The sequence below is a fragment of the Maylandia zebra genome, linkage group LG23 (genome assembly GCF_041146795.1).
Source record: "Maylandia zebra isolate NMK-2024a linkage group LG23, Mzebra_GT3a, whole genome shotgun sequence".
Classification (NCBI taxonomy): Eukaryota; Metazoa; Chordata; class Actinopteri; order Cichliformes; family Cichlidae; genus Maylandia; species Maylandia zebra.
This window is the reverse complement of record NC_135188.1, coordinates 49,540,800-49,567,209: the sequence shown is the minus strand read 5'-3', so window position 1 is coordinate 49,567,209 and position 26,410 is coordinate 49,540,800. Positions and strand designations below refer to the sequence as shown.

Below are 26,410 nucleotides of genomic sequence, written 5' to 3'. Positions count from 1 at the left end.
ATAATTGACTGAGACAGGACTCTTCCAGACACTAAACCAAGGCACAATGTACATTTCAATTCCTTTAATTTTAAATATGTTTATATTGTCTATCCTGTAAAATAGTCAGATGTCTATTCATATTAATGTACAGAATTCACCTGCTTGCTGCTACTACTGCACATTCACCCAGTGTATATACTATATGTAGATATATATAATGTTCTTCCTCTACACCCCCCCCCCCCCCAATTTTTGCACATGTCAAGGAGCGTGTCAGGCTACATTTCACTGTGTGTTATACTTGTATAACTATGCATGTGACAAATAAAGAACCTTGAACCTTGAACCTTGATTGAAGAAAATAAGAACAACCCCAGGTTTCTCTTCAGCTCTGTAGCCAGGCTGACAAACAGTCAGAGCTCTTTTGAGCCAACCATCCCTTTAACGTTAACTAGTAATGACTTCATGAACTTCTTCACAAATAACATTTTAATCATTAGAGAAAAAATTACCAGTAATCATCCCACAGATGTAATATTATCTACAGCTACTCTTAGTACCATTGATGTTAAGTTAGACTCTTTTTCTCCAATTGATCTTTCTGAGTTAACTTCAATAATTACTTCCTCCAAACCATCAACGTGTCTTTTAGACCCCATTCCTACAAAACTGCTCAAAGAAGTCCTGCCATTAAATAATGCTTCGATCTTAAATATGATCAACGTATCTCTAATAATCGGCTATAATAATGACAACATATTAAACGAACAATATTTGTCTCATATATATAATACAGCTATACATACACTGTCAAAGATACTTGTCTTTGAGTGAAGATTTAAGGTGATAGGAAATATAAATAACTTTAAATAAATAGCTTGAATCTTTGACACAGAGTTCAAGCTCACTGCTGTAATATCTCATAATAATCTGACAATAAATATAATATTGGCCACATTGTATTTACATTACCAAAGTGAGATGATTTTAGTCTCATGAACAACATCAGCTAATTGTTATTTACTAACAAACCTTAAAATGACTGTTCAGTACAGAAATGAAGCCCAACAATCATCTTTTACTAGGGGTGCAACGATACACAAAATTCACGGTTCGGTTCGATACTTTGGTGTAACGGTTCGATATTTTTTCGATACAAAAAAAAATGTTTGTGCCTTTTTAATTTGTCATTTATTAAAATTATAAATATATATTTTAACTCAAAAGTACAGTTTTTAAATTTAATGTTGCTGAAACAACAAAGTAATAAAATAATAAATCTATCTGATTGAGGAATCACTCATCGTTGGAAAAGAGTTTATTACAGAGAAATGCCTCTTTCCAAAATAAAAGCTATACTATACACTTCTTCTGGGCTATATAGGGCTTTGGAGTTGACGTCACGCCGCAATGCATTATGGGAGCGCAGCGCCATTTTCGGGGTCTACGAATCAAAACAAACACACTGTGTTGGAACGACGACTACAAGAAAGATGCTTAAAAGCAGCTCAAAAGAGAATGAACTGTATAGAGACCGATTGCGTCCAGAGGCGAAGCAGCGGTACTTGCAGAAAATAGCGTGCATTGGAAATGTGGACCCGTATGAAATACGGCCGTGGAGTAGAAACCCTGAAGACCAACCGCTACTGACGTAGCCTGACATATTTTCGTACCTTGTCTGTGGAGTCAGCGCGTACAAGTCGTCATTCAAACAAAGGTAAGTCAGCTCGAGTACTGCGAGTAAAATGCGTTTGATTTCCCTGCAAACATTCACATTAGTGCAGCATAAATTCATTCATGAGGGGAAATTACAGTGAGAACATGTGGAGGCTGTTAGGTGGATAACATAATGAGTTCAGTGCATTGATGAGACACTGTCCTGAAGGATTTAGTTATTCTTTATGGTTAAAGAAATTGCAATGATTTATTCATATTTATTATAAATAATCCTAATTATACATCTTGCTTCCATGTTTGTATCCTGTGTCACTAAAAATAAATTTTATTTTAGTTTCATATATTGATTAATGACCTGCAGAATCTCATTATCATATTAAGTGATTCATAATTGTCACTTTATGCTTTCTCCATCTTGAAAGTGATGACATCCTTGCATTACATACTTTAGGTTCATTTTCTGCAGGCAGGTTTCTGACAGAGAACAGGCAGATTTAGAATATAACATGCAGCGTTCTATACAGGGAGTGCAGAATTATTAGGCAAATGAGTATTTTGTCCACATCATCCTCTTCATGCATGTTGTCTTACTCCAAGCTGTATAGGCTCGAAAGCCTACTACCAATTAAGCATATTAGGTGATGTGCATCTCTGTAATGAGAAGGGGTGTGGTCTAATGACATCAACACCCTATATCAGGTGTGCATAATTATTAGGCAACGTCCTTTCCGTTGGCAAAATGGGTCAAAAGAAGGACTTGACAGGCTCAGAAAAGCCAAAAATAGTGAGATATCTTGCAGAGGGATGCAGCAGTCTCAAAATTGCAAAGCTTCTGAAGCGTGATCATCGAACAATCAAGCGTTTCATTCAAAATAGTCAACAGGGTCGCAAGAAGCGTGTGGAAAAACCAAGGCGCAAAATAACTGCCCATGAACTGAGAAAAGTCAAGCGTGCAGCTGCCAAGATGCCACTTGCCACCAGTTTGGCCATATTTCAGAGCTGCAACATCACTGGAGTGCCCAAAAGCACAAGGTGTGCAATACTCAGAGACATGGCCAAGGTAAGAAAGGCTGAAAGACGACCACCACTGAACAAGACACACAAGCTGAAACGTCAAGACTGGGCCAAGAAATATCTCAAGACTGGTTTTTCTAAGGTCTTATGGACTGATGAAATGAGAGTGAGTCTTGATGGGCCAGATGGATGGGCCCGTGGCTGGATTGGTAAAGGGCAGAGAGCTCCAGTCCGACTCAGACGCCAGCAAGGTGGAGGTGGAGTACTGGTTTGGGCTGGTATCATCAAAGATGAGCTTGTGGGGCCTTTTCGGGTTGAGGATGGAGTCGAGCTCAATTCCCAGTCCTACTGCCAGTTTCTGGAAGACACCTTCTTCAAGCAGTGGTACAGGAAGAAGTCTGCATCCTTCAAGAAAAACATGATTTTCATGCAGGACAATGCTCCATCACACGCGTCCAAGTACTCCACAGCGTGGCTGGCAAGAAAGGGTATAAAAGAAGAAAAACTAATGACATGGCCTCTTTGTTCACCTGATCTGAACCCCATTGAGAACCTGTGGTCCATCATCAAATGTGAGATTTACAAGGAGGGAAAACAGTACACCTTTCTGAACAGTGTCTGGGAGGCTGTGGTTGCTGCTGCACGCAATGTTGATGGTGAACAGATCAAAACACTGACAGAATCCATGGATGGCAGGCTTTTGAGTGTCCTTGCAAAGAAAGGTGGCTATATTGGTCGCTGATTTGTTTTTGTTTTGCTTTTGAATGTCAGAAATGTATATTTGTGAATGTGGAGATGTTATATTGGTTTCACTGGTAAAAATAAATAATTGAAATGGGTATATATTTGTTTTTTGTTAAGTTGCCTAATAATTATGCACAGTAATAGTCACCTGCACACACAGATATCCCCCTAAAATAGCTAAAACTAAAAACAAACTAAAAACTACTTCCAAAAACATTCAGCTTTGATATTAATGAGTTTTTTGGGTTCATTGAGAACATGGTTGTTGTTCAATAATATCATTATTCCTCAAAAATACAACTTGCCTAATAATTCTGCACTCCCTGTAGATGGATACATAAAGAAATGAAAAATTACATGTATGTGCTAACTTTCTAAACACTTTGTTACATTTATGATAAAGTAGATAAAACACATTTATGTCGGCCTTGGCTCATAGTTCTTGTCTTTAAATGAACTTTGTGTGTGTTTCAGGTGCTGCACTCTCAAAGACTGAATGAACCAGCATTGCAGCCATGGGTCACTGTGAGCATCACAGGAAAGGTTGAAGCCGCCCGCTGCACCTGTATGGCCGGAGTCGCGGAGACCTGCAGCCATGTCGCTGCTCTTCATTTTAATGTAGAAGCAACAGTGCTGATCCATGGCACAAGGACTGTTACAGATGAACCTGCATACTGGGTTTTGCTGGGTAATATGACCAAGATACAGCCAGAGGTTGGCCATAAGATAGACTTCTCCTCTTCAGCTGCCCAAAAAAAGGCTCTTGATCAAAACATAAACAGACCATCTGTAGTGACAGGTAAAAGGAGCCATCCTCAAAACAGAAAAATCCCACCTGCTACTGTGGAGGAGTTGTCACTGCTATTGGATACTTTGCTGGAACGAGCTAACTGCGCTAACGCTCTAGTTCCCACCAATGTAATTGAGCATTGCGTGGCACATCCAACATACTGTTTTACTTTAGTCCATGACGCGCTTACCTTCAGGGTCATACATCACATGAAGACCAAAATAGTTCCAAAGGCCAGATCTGAATGAGGGTGGGGGAGGTTCAGTTTGCCATGTTGCAAGGAGACCTTAGCTTCTGTCTCGCTAGCTTGCCCTGTGCTCAGATCCACTGAGCGCTCAACACAGACAGCATCGTCAGAAGGAAAGTTGATAAAATAAATTACAAATGTTGTATTGTTCGATACGAATGCGTACCGAACCGAAAGCACTGTTTCGAACGGTTCAATATCGATACGAGTATCGTTGCACCCCTAATATATATATATATATATATATATTAGGGGTGCAACGATATGTAGCTGGGTAATTATGTCATTGGCATCGGTGAGCCACTGTCAATATGTGACATATTGAAATCGCGTTTGAATTTGCCCTTGTTTTTTTGCTTTCACTTTGCAATCCTGCGAACTGTGTATAGAGAGCGACAGCACTGATCTGTGAGTGATGATAATTTGTGCACCAATTCCTCTGACATCGTCTTATTAATCGTTAGCTTACTATGCAAACATGACAAGTGAAATCTCCCGCAGCTTAAACATGTGAGAGGTTGATCGCGCAGAGAATCGCTGAGCTTATGTGAGTGCGTGTGTAAAAGCAGGAGGATTTATATTTGACTACAATGACCTGGATGACTGAGAACCTTCACAGACAGATATATATTTTAGTTCTGCTGAGCCAAATAAGACAGGTCAGGGTGAAGAAGTGACAGCCAAAGAAAAGCTTACCACAAAACGGAGAAGTTATGACAAATCAGACTATAAGGCAAAAAGAAAGTGCAGCTTTATGGTTTCATGGACAAAATAATTTCTGTGGCTGCAATATGACGAGCTAAATAACCAGGGCTGCACATAAGTGGTCCGCAGGTGCGCATTCGCTGTCAAAATAAAAAATGCGCACAAGGGTTAGGGTTAAATTTAAAAACTGTACTTTTGAGTTAAAATATATATTTATAATTTTAATAAATGACAAATTAAAAAGGCATGAACATTTTTTTTTTGTATCGAAAAAATATCGAACCGTGACACCAAAGTATCGAACCGAACCGAACCGAACCGTGAATTTTGTGTATCGTTGCACCCCTAATATATATATATATATATATATATAACACCCAGCACGCCCCTGCGGGCGGTTTATCCTTCAAGCTCGGGTCCTCTACCAGAGGCCTGGGAGCTTGAGGGTCCTGCGCAGTATCTTAGCTGTTCCCAGGACTGCGCTCTTCTGGACAGAGATCTCCGATGTTGTTCCCGGGATCTGCTGGAGCCACTCGCCTAGCTTGGGAGTCACCGCACCTAGTGCTCCGATTACCACGGGGACCACCGTTACCTTCACCCTCCACATCCTCTCGAGCTCTTCTCTGAGCCCTTGGTATTTCTCCAGCTTCTCGTGTTCCTTCTTCCTGATATTGCTGTCATTCGGAACCGCTACATCGATCACTACGGCCGTCTTCTTCTGTTTGTCTACCACCACTATGTCCGGTTGGTTAGCCACCACCATTTTGTCCGTCTGTATCTGGAAGTCCCACAGGATCTTAGCTCGGTCATTCTCCACCACCCTTGGGGGCATCTCCCATTTTGACCTCGGGACTTCCAGGTTATACTCGGCACAGATGTTCCTGTACACTATGCCGGCCACTTGGTTATGGCGTTCCATGTATGCCTTGCCTGCTAGCATCTTGCACCCTGCTGTTATGTGCTGGATTGTCTCTGGGGCATCTTTACACAGCCTGCACCTGGGGTCTTGCCTGGTGTGATAGACCCCAGCCTCTATGGATCTTGTGCTCAGAGCTTGTTCTTGTGCTGCCATGATTAGTGCCTCTGTGCTGTCTTTCAGTCCAGCTTTGTCCAGCCACTGGTAGGATTTCTGGATATCAGCCACCTCCTCTATCTGCCGGTGGTACATACCATGCAGGGGCCTGTCCTTCCATGATGGTTCCTCGTCTCCCTCCTCTTTCTTGGGTTTTTGCTGCCTGAGGTATTCACTGAGCACTCGGTCAGTTGGGGCCATCTTCCCAATGTATTCTTGGATGTTCGTTGTCTCATCCTGGACTGTGGTGCTGACACTCACCAGTCCCCGGCCCCCTTCCTTCCGCTTAGCGTACAGCCTCAGGGTGCTGGACTTGGGGTGAAACCCTCCATGCATGGTAAGGAGCTTTCTTGTCTTTATGTCAGTGGCTTCTATCTCCTCCTTTGGCCAGCCTATTACCCCAGCAGGGTACCTGATCACGGGCAGGGCGTACGTGTTGATGGCCCGGATCTTGTTCTTACCATTCAGCTGACTCCTCAGGACTTGCCTGACCCTCTGCAGGTACTTGGTGGTTGCAGCTTTTCTAGTGGCCTCTTCATGGTTCCCATTCGCCTGCGGGATCCCCAAGTACTTGTAACTGTCCTCTATGTCTGCAATGTTGCCTTCTGGTAGTTCAATCCCCTCAGTTCTGACTACCTTCCCTCTCTTTGTTACCATCCGACTACACTTCTCCAGTCCGAACGACATTCCAATGTCATTGCTGTATAGCCTGGTAGTGTGGATCAGTGAATCGATGTCTCGTTCACTCTTGGCATACAGCTTGATGTCATCCATGTACAGGAGGTGGCTGACAACTGTTCCGTTCCGTAGTCGGTATCCGTAGCCAGTCTTGTTAATGATCTCACTGAGGGGGTTCAGGCCTATGCAGAACAGCAGTGGGGACAGAGCATCTCCTTGGTAGATCCCGCACTTGATGGTGACTTGTGCTATGGGCTTGGAGTTGGCCTCTAGTGTTGTACGCCACATCCCCATTGAGTTCCTGATGAAGGCTCTTAGGGTCCCATTGATCTTGTACAATTCTAGGCATTCCAGTATCCAGCTGTGGGGCATTGAGTCATAGGCCTTCTTGTAATCAATCCAGGCAGTGCACAGGTTGGTCAGTCTGGTCTTGCAGTCTCGGCTGACTGTTCTGTCTACCAGTAGCTGGTGTTTTGCGCCTCTGGTATTCTTGCCAATTCCTTTCTGTGTCCCGCTCATGTATTGACCCATGTGCCTGTTCATCTTAGCCGATATGATGCCTGACAGGAGCTTCCATGTAGTACTGAGGCAGGTTATTGGTCGGTAGTTGGAGGGGACCGGTCCCTTCTTGGGGTCCTTGGGGATCAGGACCGTCCGGCCTTCGGTTAGCCATTCCGGGTGTCTCTCGTTAACTAGCAGCTGGTTCATTTGTGCTGCCAGACGCTCGTGGAGTGCAGTCAGCTTCTTCAGCCAGTAGGCGTGAACCATGTCGGGCCCTGGTGCTGTCCAACTCTTCATACTGGAGACCCTTTCTTGGATATCTGCCACTGTGATGGTTACTGGACCCTGTTCAGGGAGGTCGCTGTGGTCTGCCCTCAGATCCTCTAGCCACTGAGCATTGCCGTTATGGGTTGCATCCTTCTCCCATATGCTCTTCCAGTATTGCTCCGTCTCCAGCCTTGGTGGTGCTGTTCTCTTATTTTCCCTTGCCACTGAGAGTACACCTTTGCTGGTTCTGTGGAGAACAGCTGGTTTATTCTCCTGCCTTCTATCTTTCTGGTGTACCTCCTCAAGCGGCTGGCCAAGGCTGTGAGTCTTTGCTTGGCAGTTTCCAAGGCCTCAGGTATGGACAGCTTGCTGTATTTCTTACGCACCTTATTTGTCGCACCTTTCTGCAACTCCGTTAGTTGGCTAACCTCCCTCCGTGCTACTTTGATCTTGCCCTCTAGCCTCCTTCTCCATGGAGGGTACTGCCCCTTGTGGCTGTTCAACTTGTAGCCAAGCATCTCACTGATCACTGCTGCCGTATTGTAGATCAGCTTGTTAGTGTCGGTAATCGTGGTTGTAGGTATTGCCCGTAGTGCTGCATTAACATCATCTAGCAGACCTTCTGAGGGTACTTCACGTAATCTTGGTAACCGGCTACGGGGGATCCAGGTTTCAAGCTTGGCCATGATCCTATTTTTCAGGTCAGTTCCTCTCGCACTCAACGATCCTTCTCCTATCGCACTTGGGGCTATGTACCCAATCTCGGGTGGGGGTGATGATATCGCCCCCCTGACCTGGCGTCCTGACTCCTCCTTGCCGTAGCATTTGTGTTGTACCTCGTCAATCTCTAGCTGTGAGAGCAGTCCCTTCTTTCGAATGTTGGAACACTGAGCTACTAGTTGTTTTGCCGTCATTGTGGATGTTGGGTATCGAAGAATCCATAGGTCCCTCATCCTATTCATGTAGCCCCTTCCGCCGGCGTTACTTGCGTAGTAGCATTCCATATATATATATATATATATATATATATATATATATATATATATATATATATATATATATATATATATCTCAAATCAAATCAAATCACTTTTATTGGGGCGGCTGCAGCGGGGCGTGGTCTGAGCGGAGTATGTTCATACACTGCTGTCTCTCTGAGACTTGAGTGATCAGAGAAATGTCTGAAAGTCTTATGGGCATCACAGCATTTACTATTCTGAACAGTGACATTTTAAAAAATGGCTCAGACAATTTTTTGTTGACTGGAGAGCCACTGAGTTACAGTAAGTGTAATAACAATAAATTATGTTGCCATATCAACCACCTGAATGAAACATTTGAAAACATTTAAACAGATGTAAGGATTGCAGCGACCCAGAAGGTTTCTGGTTCCAGTTTTTGTGGGTGTTACCTCTTCAAGCAGAAGAATGAGCCACTGTCTGTTAACTTTGCAGAGCTCAAATTGCACTGGAATCTTGGGAATACTGTCCCATAGTTCCTGTCTGAATTCCTCAGCATATAGGTTGTCCTGCCAGTTTTACTCAACAGGTTTTACTGAAAATGGGAGAGACAAAATCGTCACATTGTATCATGTCAATGTCAATTTACTGGTCCAAAGAAAAATAAATAAAGATGATTTTTCAGGGGAAATGGTCCTCCAACTCTCCAAAGAGACTTCAGCCCGCTTGTTCAAGCTTGTGGTGCATATTATCTACATTTGTCTGACAACTCTGGGAACTTTTGTTATAGGAAATCTTCAGTGGTTTCATTTTTTTTCTTTAATCACTGCCATTAGTATGTTTTGCAACCATGAGATTGCAAAGGTCTTGAGAGAGCTCAGTGGTTTTACCCATCATTTCTCGTGTGACACTTTGGTAACAAGTTACCTTTTTAAGTAAATATATTTCTAAAGATGCTATTGTAGTTATAGTCCATCTAAAAATAAGGTTTTACCATGATGAGAGTCCTGTGATAAGTTGACTCCATGATTCAGTAACTTATGGAACCACCTTTACCAGCAGTAACTGCCAGTTTATTGGTGTATGCAGGCATTTGGTTATGCACTGCTTTCTGAATGTAGTTTTCTTTTTGGACTCTACTGATGAATAAACTAGCCAACCCCCTGATGCATAGTCTCAGTTCTTCTAGCCTTCTACCTACTGGGTTCTACAGCTTGTGCTTGATGTGAGGGAGCCCATCCATTTTAACATTGGCTTAGTGAGTGTAATTTGAGGTGAGGAGCTGATCTGAAGCCACAAATTATTGATGCCCCTGAACCTGAGCAGAAACACAGATGAAAAGCACAGAGAGAATATTCATGTTGTAAACTGGCAAATTTGTAATGCAGCTCTCCGTTGCATAAGTAATGTTAGTAATCAGGCAACTGGTAATCTGTCACATTGTTTATTGTTTTGATAGGAAAACATTACCTGATGTATTCTCTCCACAAGCCTGCTGTTAAACTGACTTGATCAAACTTTGATGATTGGGGATCGGTAACATGACGCAGGGCAGAACACATGCTGCACTATCAGTTTGAGTTCTGCTGCTCCTAAACCTGCCATCACAGACAACGTAGTCTGTGTGCAATTCTCTGCCAAAGAGTTTGGGGGAATGACAACAATAAATATTTAATAAAAATAAAACACTGTAATATTTCAACACAAGAGATATAACGAGTCTGGCTGCTGTGAGTCAGTCTCACTCAACAACTTCCTAAATATTGAAAACTTTCAATTAGTTGGAAAATGTTTATTTAAAATGCACAGTAAATCATTTTCGGTAAATAGGCATTGAAAATTCTTAAAATCATTTATTACATTTAAATGTGAAATGAGCACAATCAAGGTGAGTCAAAACTACACTTATGCTCATGGCCAAGGTGCAAGTATTCACATGGATTCATAATGCCAGTGAAACTCACTGTACTGAAACCCTTCCCCACCAAACAATTCAGGCTATTTACGGCGCTTTCAACCCAACTCTGTGCTATTCATGATGTTTTAGGAGCTGAACTTTTGCATCCAAATGAAGTCTTTCTTCAGCTCCACATGTAATGCATGCACAGCTTGCAGAACACTTTAAGAAAGGGGACAGGAAGCAGATGGGGAACAGTGAGGAGGAGGGGCAGCTCACTCACCTGCTCACCCAGGTTTGACTTGTTCTCTTATCAGTGCATTGTGGCATGCAGATACACAGCAGCAGCAGAGGCTCCCAGATTTTATGATCTTTTAACAGCACAGCAGCAGTCAGCTGGACACCGGGATGATCCTGCAACAGGTCAGATTCACCTTCATTTTCCAGTGTTTTCCTCCCAGCCTCAGTTTTATTCTTCCATGGCTTCGTTTACATTCCTTATGTATGAACTGTAAAGGACACATACTCCTCAGAAACGCAGGAGCACGCTCACTTACTTGCTGTAATACTTGAATACTTGAATTGAATCTTTGTCATATTTTTTGTTTTCTAGTAAAATGTTACCTTTTATCACTTGATAAAAAACAACACCTTGCACTTACCAATATGTAACACAGCAGCTTTGTGGTTTTTGCTGTAGTCAGAGTATAGTGTAGCTCTGCCAGTGGTTTAGGTAAAGCAAATGACTTTACTAATGTCAGAGACAACTGTAACTGATTCTGTGAAACAGAAAGAGCTTGGTTAAAGAAATAAATGACTAACGGTAATGAAAAAAAGAGATTTGTCAAGCGTAGCTGGATTAAAGAGCTTAACAAAGACAGTATGAAAAATGTATTATGAGACATGAAACCATGAAAGACCAGCAAAATAACTCCCAGCAGCATAAACAGCACAGGGCAGGAAGCTTCTTCGTGGAGCAGGCATCTCATGAATATGCACTCGGAGAAAGTGAGTCTGCATTCATTCATGAAGTAAAACAGCTGGCTGGTGAATAGGATGTCTTGATCCACGCTCAATCATCCAGGTGAGTAAATCTCCAAAAGCTGATTCTGTTCATCTCGACGTTTTCAGTGGGAGAAACGTTTTGTCACTCATCCAGGTGACCAGCTGACTGCAGGTTTCCCCAATCTTATAAACTGTTCCTTCAGTGGGCTGGTGTCAGTTATTATGCACTGTTTATAAGGCTGGGGAAACCTGCAGTCAGCTGAGACTGAAGACGTCACCTGGATGATGATGAAACGTTTCTCCCACTGAAAACGTCCAGATGAACAGAATCAACTTTTGGAGATGTTATAGGACCTTCTTTCTTTGAGGGGACAACACAGATCTTCCAAAATACAAAACAACTTTGTCTCATGGTAAATGGATAAACAAGCCTTTCTTTACACCTTCAGATTGTTTATCTTCAGCATCCACTTTACTGTTTGTTGTTTTCTTTAACAGCCTAAAATGATATGCGGGCCAGGAACTGGTTTGATTTATTTAATAATTTATTTATTAATAATATAAGAAAATCCTACAGAATCGTATTAATACAGTGGTACAAAAACCGATCTTTTAAAAAGTAAAGGGACTGGTTCTTATATAACACGTTTCTACTCTGAGCACTCAAAGCACTTTGAACAACTTGCCTCATTCACACAAGCACTTTCTCTATGTTCTTTCTATCTAATGTTCACACTCCAATGGATGCATCCAGATCCTTATCTAGCCTAAGGATATTTGGCATGTAGACTGGAATCAAGCCACCAAAATGTACCATTTTAAGAAAAAAAATAGGCTAATTTTGAATTCTTTTGGCAGCAACACATATCAACAAAAGTTGGGACAGCGTACCACACCCTGTTCTTTAAACAAGAGTCCATAAATGTCTGAGGAGACCAGCTGCAGGACTTTTAGGAGAGATATGTTGTTGCACTCTTGTCTAGTTGTGAAATGTTTTCAGTTGGTAGAAGGACTGCATAAGCTGCAAACACTATCACAGTCTTTGCAGATTATGCAAGTTGGGAGGATATTTTTAGCTCTAAAAGCTTTTAGGATTGATAGGCACCGTGCACATTTTCACTGCTATGCAGATGACACCCAGCTCTGTCCATGAAGCCAGATAACACACACCAATGAGTTAAACTGCAGGAATGTCTTAAAGACATAAAGACCTGGATGGCCGCTAACTTTCTGCTTCTTCTTTTTTCCAGCAGTGTCTTTATTTATTTTGAACATAGCAGTGTACACATCTATGAAGCGTAACCAAACACGTAGAATAGAATAGAATAGAATAGAATAGAATAGAATAGAATAGAATTAAACTTTATTGTCATTGCACATGCACAGGTACAGGGCAACGAAATGCAGTTTGCATCCATCCAGAAGTGCTTTAGTGATATAGGTATATTACAATATATATTAGCAATAATATAGATATGTAAGTATATAACAGAAATGGGTCTATTATGGTATGTTATAATGTACACAGTATGAAGTATGTTGTGAATATTCTATAACTATAAGTATGTACAGGCTATGAACAGGATATAAATATGAAAAACTATACAGAATATGAAATAAATAACTTTACAGAATCTGAGATATACAGCTATACAGAAATGGGAACTATGCAAGTTGTAAACAGTTGTAGGATTAAAAATTATCGAATGTACAGAATGATTATTTACACAGAGCTATACAGTAGTGCAGTTAAGGTAAGTGAGGGTGTAGATAGTTTCTACAGAGGTATATAAAGTGCTAGTGGTTGTGAGTGGTGGTTCACTCCATGTTATTATTATGTGTTTGAGGGTACAGTTGTCCATTGTGGGTGTGTGTATGTTCAGTCCATGTGTTAACGTGGGTCAGATGTCAGGAGGCAGAGTTCAGGAGTCTGACAGCTGTGGGGAAGAAGCTGTTCCGGTACCTGGTGGTCTTAGTCCGGAGGCTCCTGTAGCGCCTCCCAGAGGGCAGGAGGGTGAAGAGTCCATGTGATGGGTGACTGGGGTCTCTGATGATTTTCCCAGCCCTTTTCAGACACCGCTTCCTGTAGATGTCTTTTATGGCAGGAAGTGGTGCTCCGGCGATGCGCTGGGCAGTTTTCACGACCCTCTGCAACGCCTTCCGGTCCGAGGCAGAGCAGTTCCCGTACCAGACTGTTATACAGTTGGTCAGGATGCTCTCGATGGTGCAGCGATAGAAGTTCACCAGGATGTCTGAGGACAGGTGGTTCTTCCTCAGAGTCCTCAAGAAGAAGAGGCACTGGTGAGCCTTCTTGACCAGCTTGGAGCAGCTGGTCGTCCAGGTGAGATCCTCGGAGATGTGGACTCCCAGGAACTTGAAGCTGCTCACACGCTCCACAGCCGTCCCCTTAATGTGGATGGGTGGATGTGGGTCAGCATTCCTCCTGTAGTCCACGATGAGCTCCTTGGTCTTCTCGGTGTTAAGCAGCAGGTTGTTTGTGTCGCACCACTCAGCCAGACGATCCACCTCCTCCCTGTAGGCGGCCTCATCGTTGTCACTGATGAGGCCAATCACCATGGTGTCATCTGCAAACTTAATGATGGTGTTGGAACCATCAGCAAGTGCACTTCAAGTAGCTACACTTACAGAGACTACAAGCTACACATACTGCCTTTATACACATAACACCATATAGGAGAGGATGAGAAAAAAAACCCAGCAACGACAAAACAACAAAAAACAACACAACACAACACAAAAGCAAAACAAACAAGGAGGAAAAAAAAGAAAAAAAATTATGCACCCTCACAGGTATATGTTCAATGTAAATTAGAAAGTAGTTGTTTAATGTCAAGCAATAAACATATTCCCAAATGGACTGCAGAGGGCCACCTATGAATCCTCCCCAAAAATTTCCACCAAGTGGGGCAAGTTTTTATTAGCAAGGAAGTTTTTGAAGGGGCCCCAGATGCTATCAAAGCATTGTTGCTTACCCCTGATTGCGTAGGTGATCTTTTCTAAGGGCAGAGTAGACGTTAACTCTGAAATCCATTTACTTCTTCTTGGTCTATCCACCTCTTTCCAAGTAATGGCAATCACTCACTTAGCCATCAGCAGCCCTATGTCTAAAAATAAGCGATGTTTCCTTGTTATATTACAGTTAGCTGGACAGGTGCCCAGCAGAAAAAGTTTTGGTTCTAAATGCATTTTTATTTCTAATATTTCTTCAGTCCATTGTTTCACTTCTTCCCAGAATTTCCTAATTTCAGGACACTGCCACAAACAATGGAGAAGTGTGCCCTTTTCCTCGTTGCATTTTATACAAACATCCGGGATGGTAGTGTAGAAAGCATTAAGTTTGACTGGAGTCATGTACGTACGCATTAACCAAGAGATTTAAACGCGTGTTCACTGTTTGTGATTGTGCCCTGGCGCAAGCCCTCTCCCTCTCTTCAAGGGAGATGTTCTCCTGTAAGTCTTCTTTCCAGGATTCAAGCTTCTTTACGGACGTTTCTGTAGAGGCAGCCACCAGTTCATTATAGGTTTTGGAAATCAAGCCCCTTCCCCGGCAATCTTTCACCATCATTTCTTCAAGTGTTGATAGGCCAGGAATGGACAAGGGCTGGTTTTGCTGTGCTCTAATAAAATCTCTCAGCTGTAAATATCTAAAGAACTGGCTGCGGACTATGTCATGCTTTACAACCATTTCATCAAAGGACAGTAAATGTTTATTTATTATTGTAAAGATCTCCTATTTTTTGTAACCCCCTCTCAGCCCATATTTTAAATCCCCCTTTCACCCCGTCCTGGGGGGAAATTATCATTTCCCCATATCCACAGTGGCACATTCTCTTCTGAATAGTAAATTAGTGTTCTCAGCATTGCATTGGGCCCGAAGCAGCAATAAATTTTGGTGTATTTCAGGGGACCTTGTTTGATAGTATTCATTTTCTAATTCCTTTATTTTTGTCTCTATCCGTTTTGCCTTTTGGAAAGTCAATCTTGCTTTAGAGCTAGTGATGCTAATTATTTGGCCCCTAATAAAAGCCTTAAAAGCCTCCCATCTTATGCTTGCAGAAGTTTCTGTTTTATTCATTTCAAAATAGAGGCTAATTTGTTCATCCAAAAGTGAGACAAAACCAGGGTCCGCCAACCATTTTTGTTTGCAACGCCAAATCCTAGCATCTTTCACAAGCTTTGAGTCCTCAACCAATGAGCCCTGACAGGCTCACCTGTGAGGTGAAACCATATCAGGTGATGACATCATGAAGCTCACTGAGAGAAGGCCGAGGGTTTGCAGCGCTGTCAACACAGCAGAGAGCGGCTACTGTCAGGAATGTAAAATATAAAATATATTTAGAGTTATTCATCAATTTTTTTTGCTATATAATTCCATATATCTTGTTTCATATATTTGATGGCTTCACTTTGTATCTACAAAGTAAACTATTAAAAATAAAGAAAAACCATTAAAGCGAACGTGGCTCAAGAGTTGGGAGTTCACCTTGTAATCAGAAGGTTGCCGGTTCGAGCCCCGGCTAGGACAGTCTCGATCGTTGTGTCCTTGGGCAACACACTTCACCCTACCGCCTACTGGTGTTGGCCAGAGTGGCCGATGGTGCAATATGGCAGCCTCGCCTCTGTCAGTCTGCCCCAGGGCAGCTGTGGCTACAACTGTAGCTGCCTCCACCAGTGTGTGAACGTGAGAGTGAATGAATAGTGGCATTGTAAAGAGCTTTGAGGGTCTCGAAAAGCGCTGTATAAATACAATCCATTATTATTATTAAATGAGAAGGTGTGTCCAAACTTTTGACTGGTAGTGTAGCTCATAACTTGATCTTCAGGCATATTATTGTGGAGCTGATTGATAGATACAGAATGAAAGCATCAAATACTTTCCATTCAGTTTAAATGCTTAAGGCCTTAAAGCTAAGAGTAAAATTAACATTTAACTTGTGCTTGCTCATAATTCAATTCAATTCAATTAAATTTTATTTATATAGCGCCAAATCACAACATAAGTCGCCTCAAGGCGCTTCATAGATACAGAGAAAAACCCAACAATCATATGACCCCCTATGAGCAAGCACTTTGGCAAAAGTGGGAAGGAAAAACTCCCTTTTAACAGGAAGAAACCTCCGGCAGAACCAGGCTCAGGGAGGGGCGGGGCCATCTGCTGCGACCGGTTGGGGTGAGAGAAGGAAGACAGGATAAAGACATGCTGTGGAAGAGAGACAGAGGTTAATAACAGATATGATTCAATGCAGAGAGGTCTGTTAACACATAGTGAGTGAGAAAGGTGACTGGAAAGGAAAAACTCAATGCATCATGGGAATCCCCCGGCAGCCTACGTCTATTGCAGCATAACTAAGGGAGGATTCAGGGTCACCTGGTCCAGCCCTAACTATATTCTTTAGCAAAAAGGAAAGTTTGAAGCCTAATCTTGAAAGTAGAGATAGTGTCTGTCTCCTGAATCCGAACTGGAAGCTGGTTCCACAGAAGAGGGGCCTTAAAACTGAAGGCTCTGCCTCCCATTCTACTTTTAAATACTCTAGGAACAACAAGTAGGCCTGCAGAGCGAGAGCGAAGTGCTCTAATAGGATGATATGGTACTACAAGGTCATTAAGATAAGATGGGGCCTGATTATTTAAGACCTTGTATGTGAGGAGCAGGATTTTGAATTCAATTCTGGATTTAACAGGAAGCCAAAACAGGAGAAATATGCTCTCTTTCTAGTCCCTGTCAGGACTCTTGCTGCAGCATTTTGGATCAGCTGAAGGCTTTTCAGGGAGTTTTTTGGACATCCTGATAATAATGAATTACAGTCGTCCAGCCTGGAAGTAATAAATGCATGAACTAGTTTTTCAGCGTCACTCTGAGACAGGATATTTCTAACTTTAGAGATGTTGCGCAAATGGAAGAACGCAGTCTTACATATTTGTTTAATATGTGCGTTGAAGGACATGTCCTGGTCAAAAATGACTCCAAGGTTCCTCATAGTGTTACTGGAGGCCAAGGTAATGCCATCCAGAGTAAGAATCTGGTTAGATACCATATTTCTAGGCTTTTCAGGGCCAAGTAAAATAACCTCAGTTTGATCTGAATTAAGAAGCAGAAAGTTAGCGGCCATCCAGGTCTTTATGTCTTTAAGACATTCCTGCAGTTTAACTCATTGGTGTGTGTTATCTGGCTTCATGGACAGATAGAGCTGGGTGTCATCAGCATAGCAGTGTAAATGTATGCTATGTCTTCTAATGATGCTGCCTAAGGGAAGCATGTATAATGTAAACAGAATTGGTCCTAGCACTGAACCCTGTGGAACTCCATAATTAACCTCAGTGTGTGAAGAGGACTCTCCATTTACATGCACAAACTGGAGTCTATTAGATAGATATGATACAAACCACTGCAGTGCAGTACCTGTAATACCTACAGCATGTTCTAATCGCTCTAATAGGATATTATGGTCGACAGTATCGAACGCTGCACTGAGGTCTAGCAGGACAAGCACAGAGATGAGTCCACTGTCAGAGGCCATAAGAAGATCATTTGTAACCTTCACTAAAGCTGTTTCTGTGCTGTGATGCGCTCTGAAACCTGACTGAAACTCTTCAAATAAGCCTCTGCAGATGATCTGTTAGCTGTTTGACAACTACTCTTTCAAGGATGTTTGATATAAAGGAAGGTTGGAGATTGGCCTATAATTAGCTAAGACTGCTGTGTCTAGAGATGCTTTTTGAGTAAAGGTTTAACTACAGCCAGCTTGAAGGCCTGTGGTACATAGCCGATCATTAGAGATAGGTTGATCATATTTAAGATCGAAGAATTAATTAATGGCAGGACTTCTTTGAGCAGTTTTGTAGGAATGGGGTCTAAAAGACACGTTGATGGTTTGGAGGAAGTAATTATTGAAGTTAACTCAGAAAGATCAATTAGAGAAAAAGAGTCTAACTTAACATCAATGGTACTAAGAGTAGCTGTAGATAATATTACATCTGTGGGATGATTACTGGTAATTTTTTCTCTAATGATAAAGATTTTATTTGTGAAGAAGTTCATGAAGTCATTACTAGTTAACGTTAAAGGGATTGTTGGCTCAAAAGAGCTCTGACTTTTTGTCAGCCTGGCTACAGAGCTGAAGAGAAACCTGGGGTTGTTCTTATTTACTTCAATCAGTGATGAATAGTAAGATGTTCTGGCTTTGCGGAGGGCTTTCTTATAAAGCAGCAAACTATTTCTCCAGGCTAAATGATAATCCTCTAAATTTGTGACACGCCATTTCCTCTCCAGATTACGAGTCATCTGCTTTAGGCTACGTGTTTGAGAATTATACCACGGAGTCAGGTACTTCTGATTAGAGACCTTAGTTTTCACTGGAGCTACAGTATCCAGAGTCGTACGTAGTGAGGAGGTGAAATTATTAACAAGATGATCGACCTCTGTTGGGGTAGCGTTCAGATAGCTGCTCTGCTCTGTGTTGGTACAGGGCATTGAAGATGATAACAGTGGGTGGATTATATTCTTAAACTTAGTTACAGTGCTTTCAGAAAGACATCTACTTTGATAAAGTCTACTCTCCACCGCTGTGTAATCAATTATTGTAAATGTAAATGTTATCAGGAAATGATCAGACAGGAGAGGGTTTTCAGGAAACACTGTTAAATGTTCAGTTTCTATGCCATATGTTAAAACAAGATCTAGAGTGTGATTAAAGTGGTGGGTGGGTTCTTTTACAGTTTGAGAGAAACCAATTGAGTCTAATAACAGATTAAATGCCATGTTGAGGCTGTCATTTTTAGCATCTACATGGATGTTAAAATCACCCACAATAATTATTTTATCTGAGCTCAGAACTAAATTAGATAAAAAGTCTGAGAAATCAGACAGAAACTCTGTGTAAGGCCCAGGTGGACGATAGATGATAACAAGTAAGACTGGTTTCTGAGTTTCACAGCTGGGGTGGACAATGTTAAGCATCAGGCTTTCAAATGAATTAAAAGTCTGTCTGGGTCTTTCATTAATTAATAGGCTGGTGTGAAAAATTGCTGCCACACCGCCCCCTCGGCCTGTGCTTCGAGATTTCTGGTAGTTATAGGGGGTCATATGATTGTTGGGTTTTTCTCTGTATCTATGAAGCGCCTTGAGGCGACTTATGTTGTGATTTGGCGCTATATAAATAAAATTGAATTGAATTGAATTGTTTGAGCCAAAGTGGACTACATGGGAGACGACCAAGGAGGACACCATTACTGAAAACAAACAATAAAAAAGCCAGACTGGAATGTGCCAACCTACATGTTGACAAGCCACAAAGCTTCTGAGAGAAAGTCCTATGGAAGGATGAGACAAAAATGGAACCTTTTGCCAAGGCACATCGGGTCTATGTTCACAGACTTTGCTTGATCTGGCACAGTGTCTTGAATCTGTGCAGGGTACAATGAAATCTCAAGACTATCAAGGGATTCTAGAGAGAAATGTGTTGGCCAGTGTCAGAAAGCTTGGTCCCAGTCGCAGTCAGGGGTCTTGCAACAGGACAATGACCCAAAGCAGAGAGCTAAAACCCCCAAGAATGGCTAAGAGGAAAACATTGGACTATTCTAAAGTGGCCTTCTATGAGCCCTGACCTCAATCCTATTGAGCATCTTTGGAAGGAGCTGAAACATGCCGTCTGGAAAAGGCGCCCTTCAAACTGGAAAAAACTGGAGCAGTTTGCTCATGAAGAGTGGGCCAAAATACCTGCTGAGGTGCAGAAGTCTCATTGACAGTTACAGGAATCATTTGATTGCAGCGATTGTCTCAAAAGGTTGTGCAACAAAATATTAAGTTGTGGGTACCATCATTTTTGTCCAGGCCTGTTCTATGCATTTATTTTGTAAGTAATTCTGTTGAAGCAAGGAACGCTGAACACTGTAGCAATGCTCACAGGTACTAGTGAGACAGCTATTCAGGTGAAAGAGATTAGACAGGTTCCTCCGGCTTATCTCTCAATACATCTGAGGGAGGGCAAAAGGACTTTACATACAGCCTTTTATGATTAAAGTTATATAGAGTGACATACCAGAGTTTATCTGTACAGTGTGTGGTTTTGCTAATAGTTAATTATTCTTAAATCTAATCAGAAAATGATAGAATAAGTGGTAAATGGCCTGTATTTGTATAGCGCTTTACACATTCAGTCATCCACACATTCACACACTAAATAGATCTAATCAAAATGTAATCAATAAAGTTAGAATCACCACAATGAAATGTTTCTGATACCAGAGTTCTGGTCTTTTGTCTGTGTGTGTGTGTGTGTGAACGTAATATGGTCAACACCTTGGAGACGCTTACAGCTGCTGTGAAGGCTCAAAACAACACCATTGAGCGTATGAGGGGAAACATCAGAGAGAGGCCTGCTCAAAATGACACCCTTGAGCGACAGTTGGAAAACATCGCGGAACGGATCACTGCAGTTGTGAGGTCTCAGAATCAAAAGACTGACAACACCATGGAACAGAAGTTTGATACCATCATGGGGAGGCTCGCGGCTCTCCAACGGGAGATCGAGGGACCAGCCTCGGAGTGCTAGAATTCGAGCTGCTCACAAAGGAGAAATCAACAATATTCAACATTTGGACACCACGGCCCCAGCTTCAGGCCCAAGGCTGGAGCCCACCAAAACAACTCCCTGATAACGACTGTGTGATGACTATTCTTCCCGCCCCATGAAGGACACCTGGATTGGCTGGAGGACTGTTTACTTAGCCTGATAGGCCGAAGGACACTGTCTCAGCTAAACTATGGACACACACACACTTACACTGATAAGCACTCACTCATCCCCCTCCCTTTCCAACGCCTTCGATGCTTGTGCCCTACCGGGGATGATAGCAGTCAACTGGACCAGCACAGATGCTGCAGGACCGGATGCGCTGTCTACGCCGGCTCTCTCTTACCCTTTACCCGCCCTGTTGCTTGTCTCGTGTTTCTATGGTGTATTGATAGTCATGTGCTTTGTGCTGAGGTGTTTTTTCTTTTATCAAACTGTTCTCCCACTAGGAGCTCAGTCTGAGTGGAGTTTTTTTTCTCCTCCTCTTACCTCATGTAGTGTATTTTCGTTGTTTTTTTCCTATCAGCCTACCTTCTGACATGTCTGCCCAATGTGATGTTTGTGTAAAGTTGGTCAGAAGGTTCCTTTGTGAGTGCGCATGCGCCATTAGCGTGCTGCCTGCTGTAACCCCTAATTTCCCTCGGGATGAATAAAGTATTCTGATTCTGATTCTGAATGCAAACAAACGCTGTTGTGACAGTGATGCACACTGTTCTGATGGTATATATGTATCAATCTATCAATCGTTTGTTGTAAGATTCAGATAATTATTTATTAAAGTGAGACATTTTAAATGAGAATAAGAAAGAAAAGTATTTCTTTGTGCCCCCCTCTCCCTGTTAATGCCTACCTGCCCCCTGGCAACACTTTGCTAGACCCGCCCCTGCACAGTTACCAGCTGTCAGCTGCTTAGAAAAGGATCCTGGTGTTATTTGTCTCTCAGAAACAGTTCATAACTTCAACTCATTCATGTCACCTAAAAGGTAAACCTGTTTCTCCATCACAGCTCTGATGATCCAGTAAGGACATCTCCTGGTTTCATCTTCATGTTTCCCTCTCACCACATATCCAAACCATATCATGACCAGCAGCTTTACAGCTGTGGCTCCAGCAAACATCAGCGGATACTAGAAATTAATATTAAATAAATTCTAACAACAGCTGATCAAGCTTAAACGTGCTGCTGTTGTTTAGCACGACATCTGCTGGTTTCCTCTTTCTGGCGCAAAGTGAGCGATAAACAAACAAGAGAGACGATCAGCTGATCATTGATCAGTTTCATGATTGAAGTAGAAACGGGAGAGGGAGGGGGAGAGAATGAAAGAAGAAGAGGCAGCTGTGCAGCAAAGACACAGAATAACTGCAGCTTTGTGTCTTTTCCATTGTAGCTGAATTACGGGACAAACTGTGTTTCTTTTCACCTCAATAAGAAACGCGTAATATTTTCTCTGAATACGAGGCGATTCCGTCGTTTTACAGGACAGTTGGCAACTCTACTAACTAACCTTATGAATAAAATAAAGTTAACTATCAGTAACATCATAGCACCACCCAGCTGTATAGAAACTCCGTCATACTAGCTAGTACCCAGCATAACGAAAATAAACTCCACCTAAACTTGGTTCATATCTGACCCAGAGAGACTGCAGGTCATAACTTCTTACCTGAAGTTCAGTTCACCTGATACTCGGACCGGCGGCCGCCTCGGGTCTCTCCTCCTCCTTCCTCCCTTTCTCTCATCCACCTGCTGGCCTCCACCACTTGCTAATGTTGCTGAATCTGTGGAAGCTCCACGATAGCCACCACACGAAGTAACGAATAACGAGCCTATCAAAATCCCAGTAACGCGTTCCCGGTTTTGGCATAATAACTAGTTACCGTGCTCGTTACCACAATAATAACCTAGTTACTCTAACGCGTTACTTACGCGTTACTTACGTGTTATGACAGACAGAGACACAGACGCAGACTCATAAGCAGGCTTAATGACATCATGGACAGACAGGGGGGGACATGGAAGGAGGGAGCAGGACAGGCACAGAACAGAAACCTAACAAAACGGCGAATAATACTGGGATACCTAATCAGAATAACAAAAGCACAAAGAAACACAAAACACAACACACAGACTCAGGACCATGACAGTGTGTGCTTCTGTGCTGCTATTGTTTGTGTTAACTGAGAACGTAGCAATGGCACAACGCCCACATCTTGTCTGAGGCGGACAAGCTTTTAGTGTATGGTCAGAATGACTAAGCAAACATTTAGGGAATGTCTGACTTTACCATGTATGATTTAATATAAGGAACCATATAGAGTATATTGTGTTTGAACCACAGACCCATGAAGAGAACAAGTATTCCTATGTAACTGAGTTAAAACGTAATCATATTGGAATCATGATATTCATATGGGGTTGCGTTAAAAGGAAGTATTGAGAGATCATACAATCATAAAGAGAAACGGTATATTCATGTCATGTCAAGTATATAAATATATGATTACGCTGAAAAAAATCATTTGAATCTATCTGTGACTGAGCTAATGAGAGCTGCTTGTTTGAGGGCCTTTCTGTCTGTTCATTGGGTTAATATCAGGCGAGTGACTTGACCATTCAAGAATATCCCACTTCTTTGCTTTAACAAACTGCTGGTTACCACTCCTAATATCGTAGCAAATTCTTAGATGTTTTTCTGTTTTCACAGCTCGAGGATGGCTTGTTTTACCTGCATGGGGAGCTCCTTTGACTGCATGTTGCTTAATTGACAATGACATAACAAAGGAGCTGACCACACCTGCCCATAAAATGGCCTTTGAGTCAACTGTCCAGTTAATTGTCGTCCCTTTAAAAAGAGGCCCAAACCGCTGATCCAATTCGAATGTGGATGAACGCTGAGAGTCTGCACATTATGTCCATGAGAAATGTAACCAGAGTAATAAGATGATTTAAATGAAGTAATCTCTGACCTGGTAGCTGAAAAATGAGAGAGAAAGAGGGTAACAGGGTGTGGCTGGACATCAGGTGATTGGATGTCAATAAAGTTGATGCCAGAGGTCATCTCGGCACATGTGACGTCTAGAAAGGACGTCTAAGAGTTACTTGAAACAAGGCATTTTTTACAGTCAGAGCTTTTCTCCTTTCCTTGCACTGACTGCTATGTTATGCCCTTTAGATGGCAGAGTGACCGCACAACAAATGGCTTCCACAGGAAATGGCCTCCGTAAGTCAGCTCACGTCTTGTTTATGCCTGCTGGGGTAACTTTGTTTGATTAATAAGTACATGTTCCTTTTCCCCCCTGACCTTTTTCCTGTGTGTGTACACTGGAACATCTGATTCATTTTAAACAGTTCATTATAGCATCATTCTTGTCACTCTGATTTTAGAAAGATAATCAAAGAACACAAATGATACAAATGTGAGTAGAATATCTGCTTAATATTTGATTCACAGATGAAACAAACTAAATCTTATTTTGCTAAACCTGACTTAAATGAAATGTTCTTTTTTTTAAATTCACATTTAAGATGCACAATAATCTTTTTTGTTTAGCATATCTATTCAGTAGTAGATGTCTAGACAGTGTCATAACGCTTTGGATGTGTGATGGAACTTCACATTAGCCTGTCAGAAACTTGAAATTAAAATTAAACATGGCATGTTTGCATTTAAATTTCTTCGAACCATGCTTTATTTTTTTATTTGTCATGACTGTCTCTTTTACACAGGTAGTCAGGGGGATGATAACCTCCAGGCCATGCTGGTGGGGGCGATGATGAGGAAAATTAAGTCTCGTAACTGGAAGAAGCAGCGATATTTCAAGCTGGAGGATGACTTCATGACCATCTGGTACCAGTCTAAGAAGGCTGGCAATGTCCGCTCCACATGTAAGAGAACAGTTATAATTAAAGAACCCGTGGAAAAATGACCTAATAGACCTGATCCAACAGTGGGCGTTTTGCTTACAAGTATATGTGTGTGCGGGTCACAAGCTCTTGGCATTAAGCATGCTCACAATCTGGCACAATTTTTCTTTTTTTTTGCTTTATTTTTGTGTCTAAAACCTCCTAAATTCCACTTTCTTTGTTCCTAGTTTCTGTGAATGATGTGGAAGCAGTTCGAGAGGGGCACCAGAGTGAGGTCCTCCTCAGTATTGCAGATGAGTTCCCACCTGACAGATGCTTCACATTGGTCTTTCGCGGTCGCAGGGGCAATTTGGACCTGGTGGCCGAGTCAGCTGAGGAAGCACAGTCCTGGATATGGGGCATGAGGAAACTGATTGAGAATGTGGAAAACATGGGTGAGAGGGAGAAACTCGATCAGTATCCTTCACTCAGTTTACATACATATGCGGTCAACCTAACTATATATAAAGAATTTGTGTTGGGTGTACATTACATCACATTACATTTTTCAGTAATACAGTAATGTAATGAGTTACTGTACTAAACTCAGTAATCTTATAATCACATTTGCATGTCAGATAGAAAGAGAAAAAAAATAAACATATCTTCTTCTTCTTCCTGCAGACATGTGCTACTCTTTTGTGTGCAGAGAGGAGAACTATAGTGCCGGGTCTACAACGTTTCGGGAGTGGAGATTTGGGGTTTATTTTTATTGCATGAAAACACAGTAATAAAGTATGTCAAGGAAAGAAACTGCAGTATACTGCTATCAAAATGTCAGCTCTTTGCAAACGTCTGAACAGATAGCAGGCGAACACAAAACTGGCGAAAAACCCAGTGTGATCTTACAGCTACATGTATGCTGACCTCAGCCAGCAGCCAGTGCAGGTAACATGGAAGTGATGAGCAGTCGGGTTTACACAAGTAAACAAAATGCAGTTTCTAAATGAAGGTGTTTGTTATTAAGGGGGAAACCCTAAAGGGGAAAAACTCCAAACCTGCATGGCCTGGTGTGAAGTGATTGCCCCTAAACCTAATAACTGGTGGGGCCACCCTTAGCAGCAACAACTGCAATCAAGTGTTTGCAGTAACTGGCAATGAGTCTTTTATAGCGTGATGCAGGAATTTTGGCACACTCATCTCTGTAGAATTGTTGTAATTCAACCACTTTGGAGGGTTTTCGAGCACAAACCGCCTTTCTAAGTTCATGCCACAGCATCTCAATCAGATTCAGCTCAGGACTTTGACTAGGCCACTCCAAAGTCTTCATTTTGTTTTTCTTAAGCCATTCAGAGGTGGACTTGCTGGATCATTACTCTGCTGTAGAACCCAAGTGCACTTCAGCTTGAGGTCATGAACGGATGACCGGACATTC

At 42.1% G+C, this 26,410-nt stretch overlaps 1 protein-coding gene across 1 annotated transcript in view; it reads left to right on the top strand.

Annotated features, from left to right (window-relative positions):
- Positions 1-10,875: 10,875 nt before the first annotated feature.
- The window catches only part of plcd4a (phospholipase C, delta 4a), a 64,083-nt gene continuing 48,548 nt past the window's right edge, over positions 10,876-26,410 (top strand). The window contains exons 1-4 of the mRNA XM_076880403.1: positions 10,876-10,956; positions 24,305-24,352; positions 24,859-25,017; positions 25,224-25,452. Coding sequence (XP_076736518.1) covers positions 24,328-24,352; positions 24,859-25,017; positions 25,224-25,452 — 413 coding nt within the window. The 5' untranslated portion in view covers positions 10,876-10,956; positions 24,305-24,327. The remainder of the gene's footprint in view (positions 10,957-24,304; positions 24,353-24,858; positions 25,018-25,223; positions 25,453-26,410) is intronic.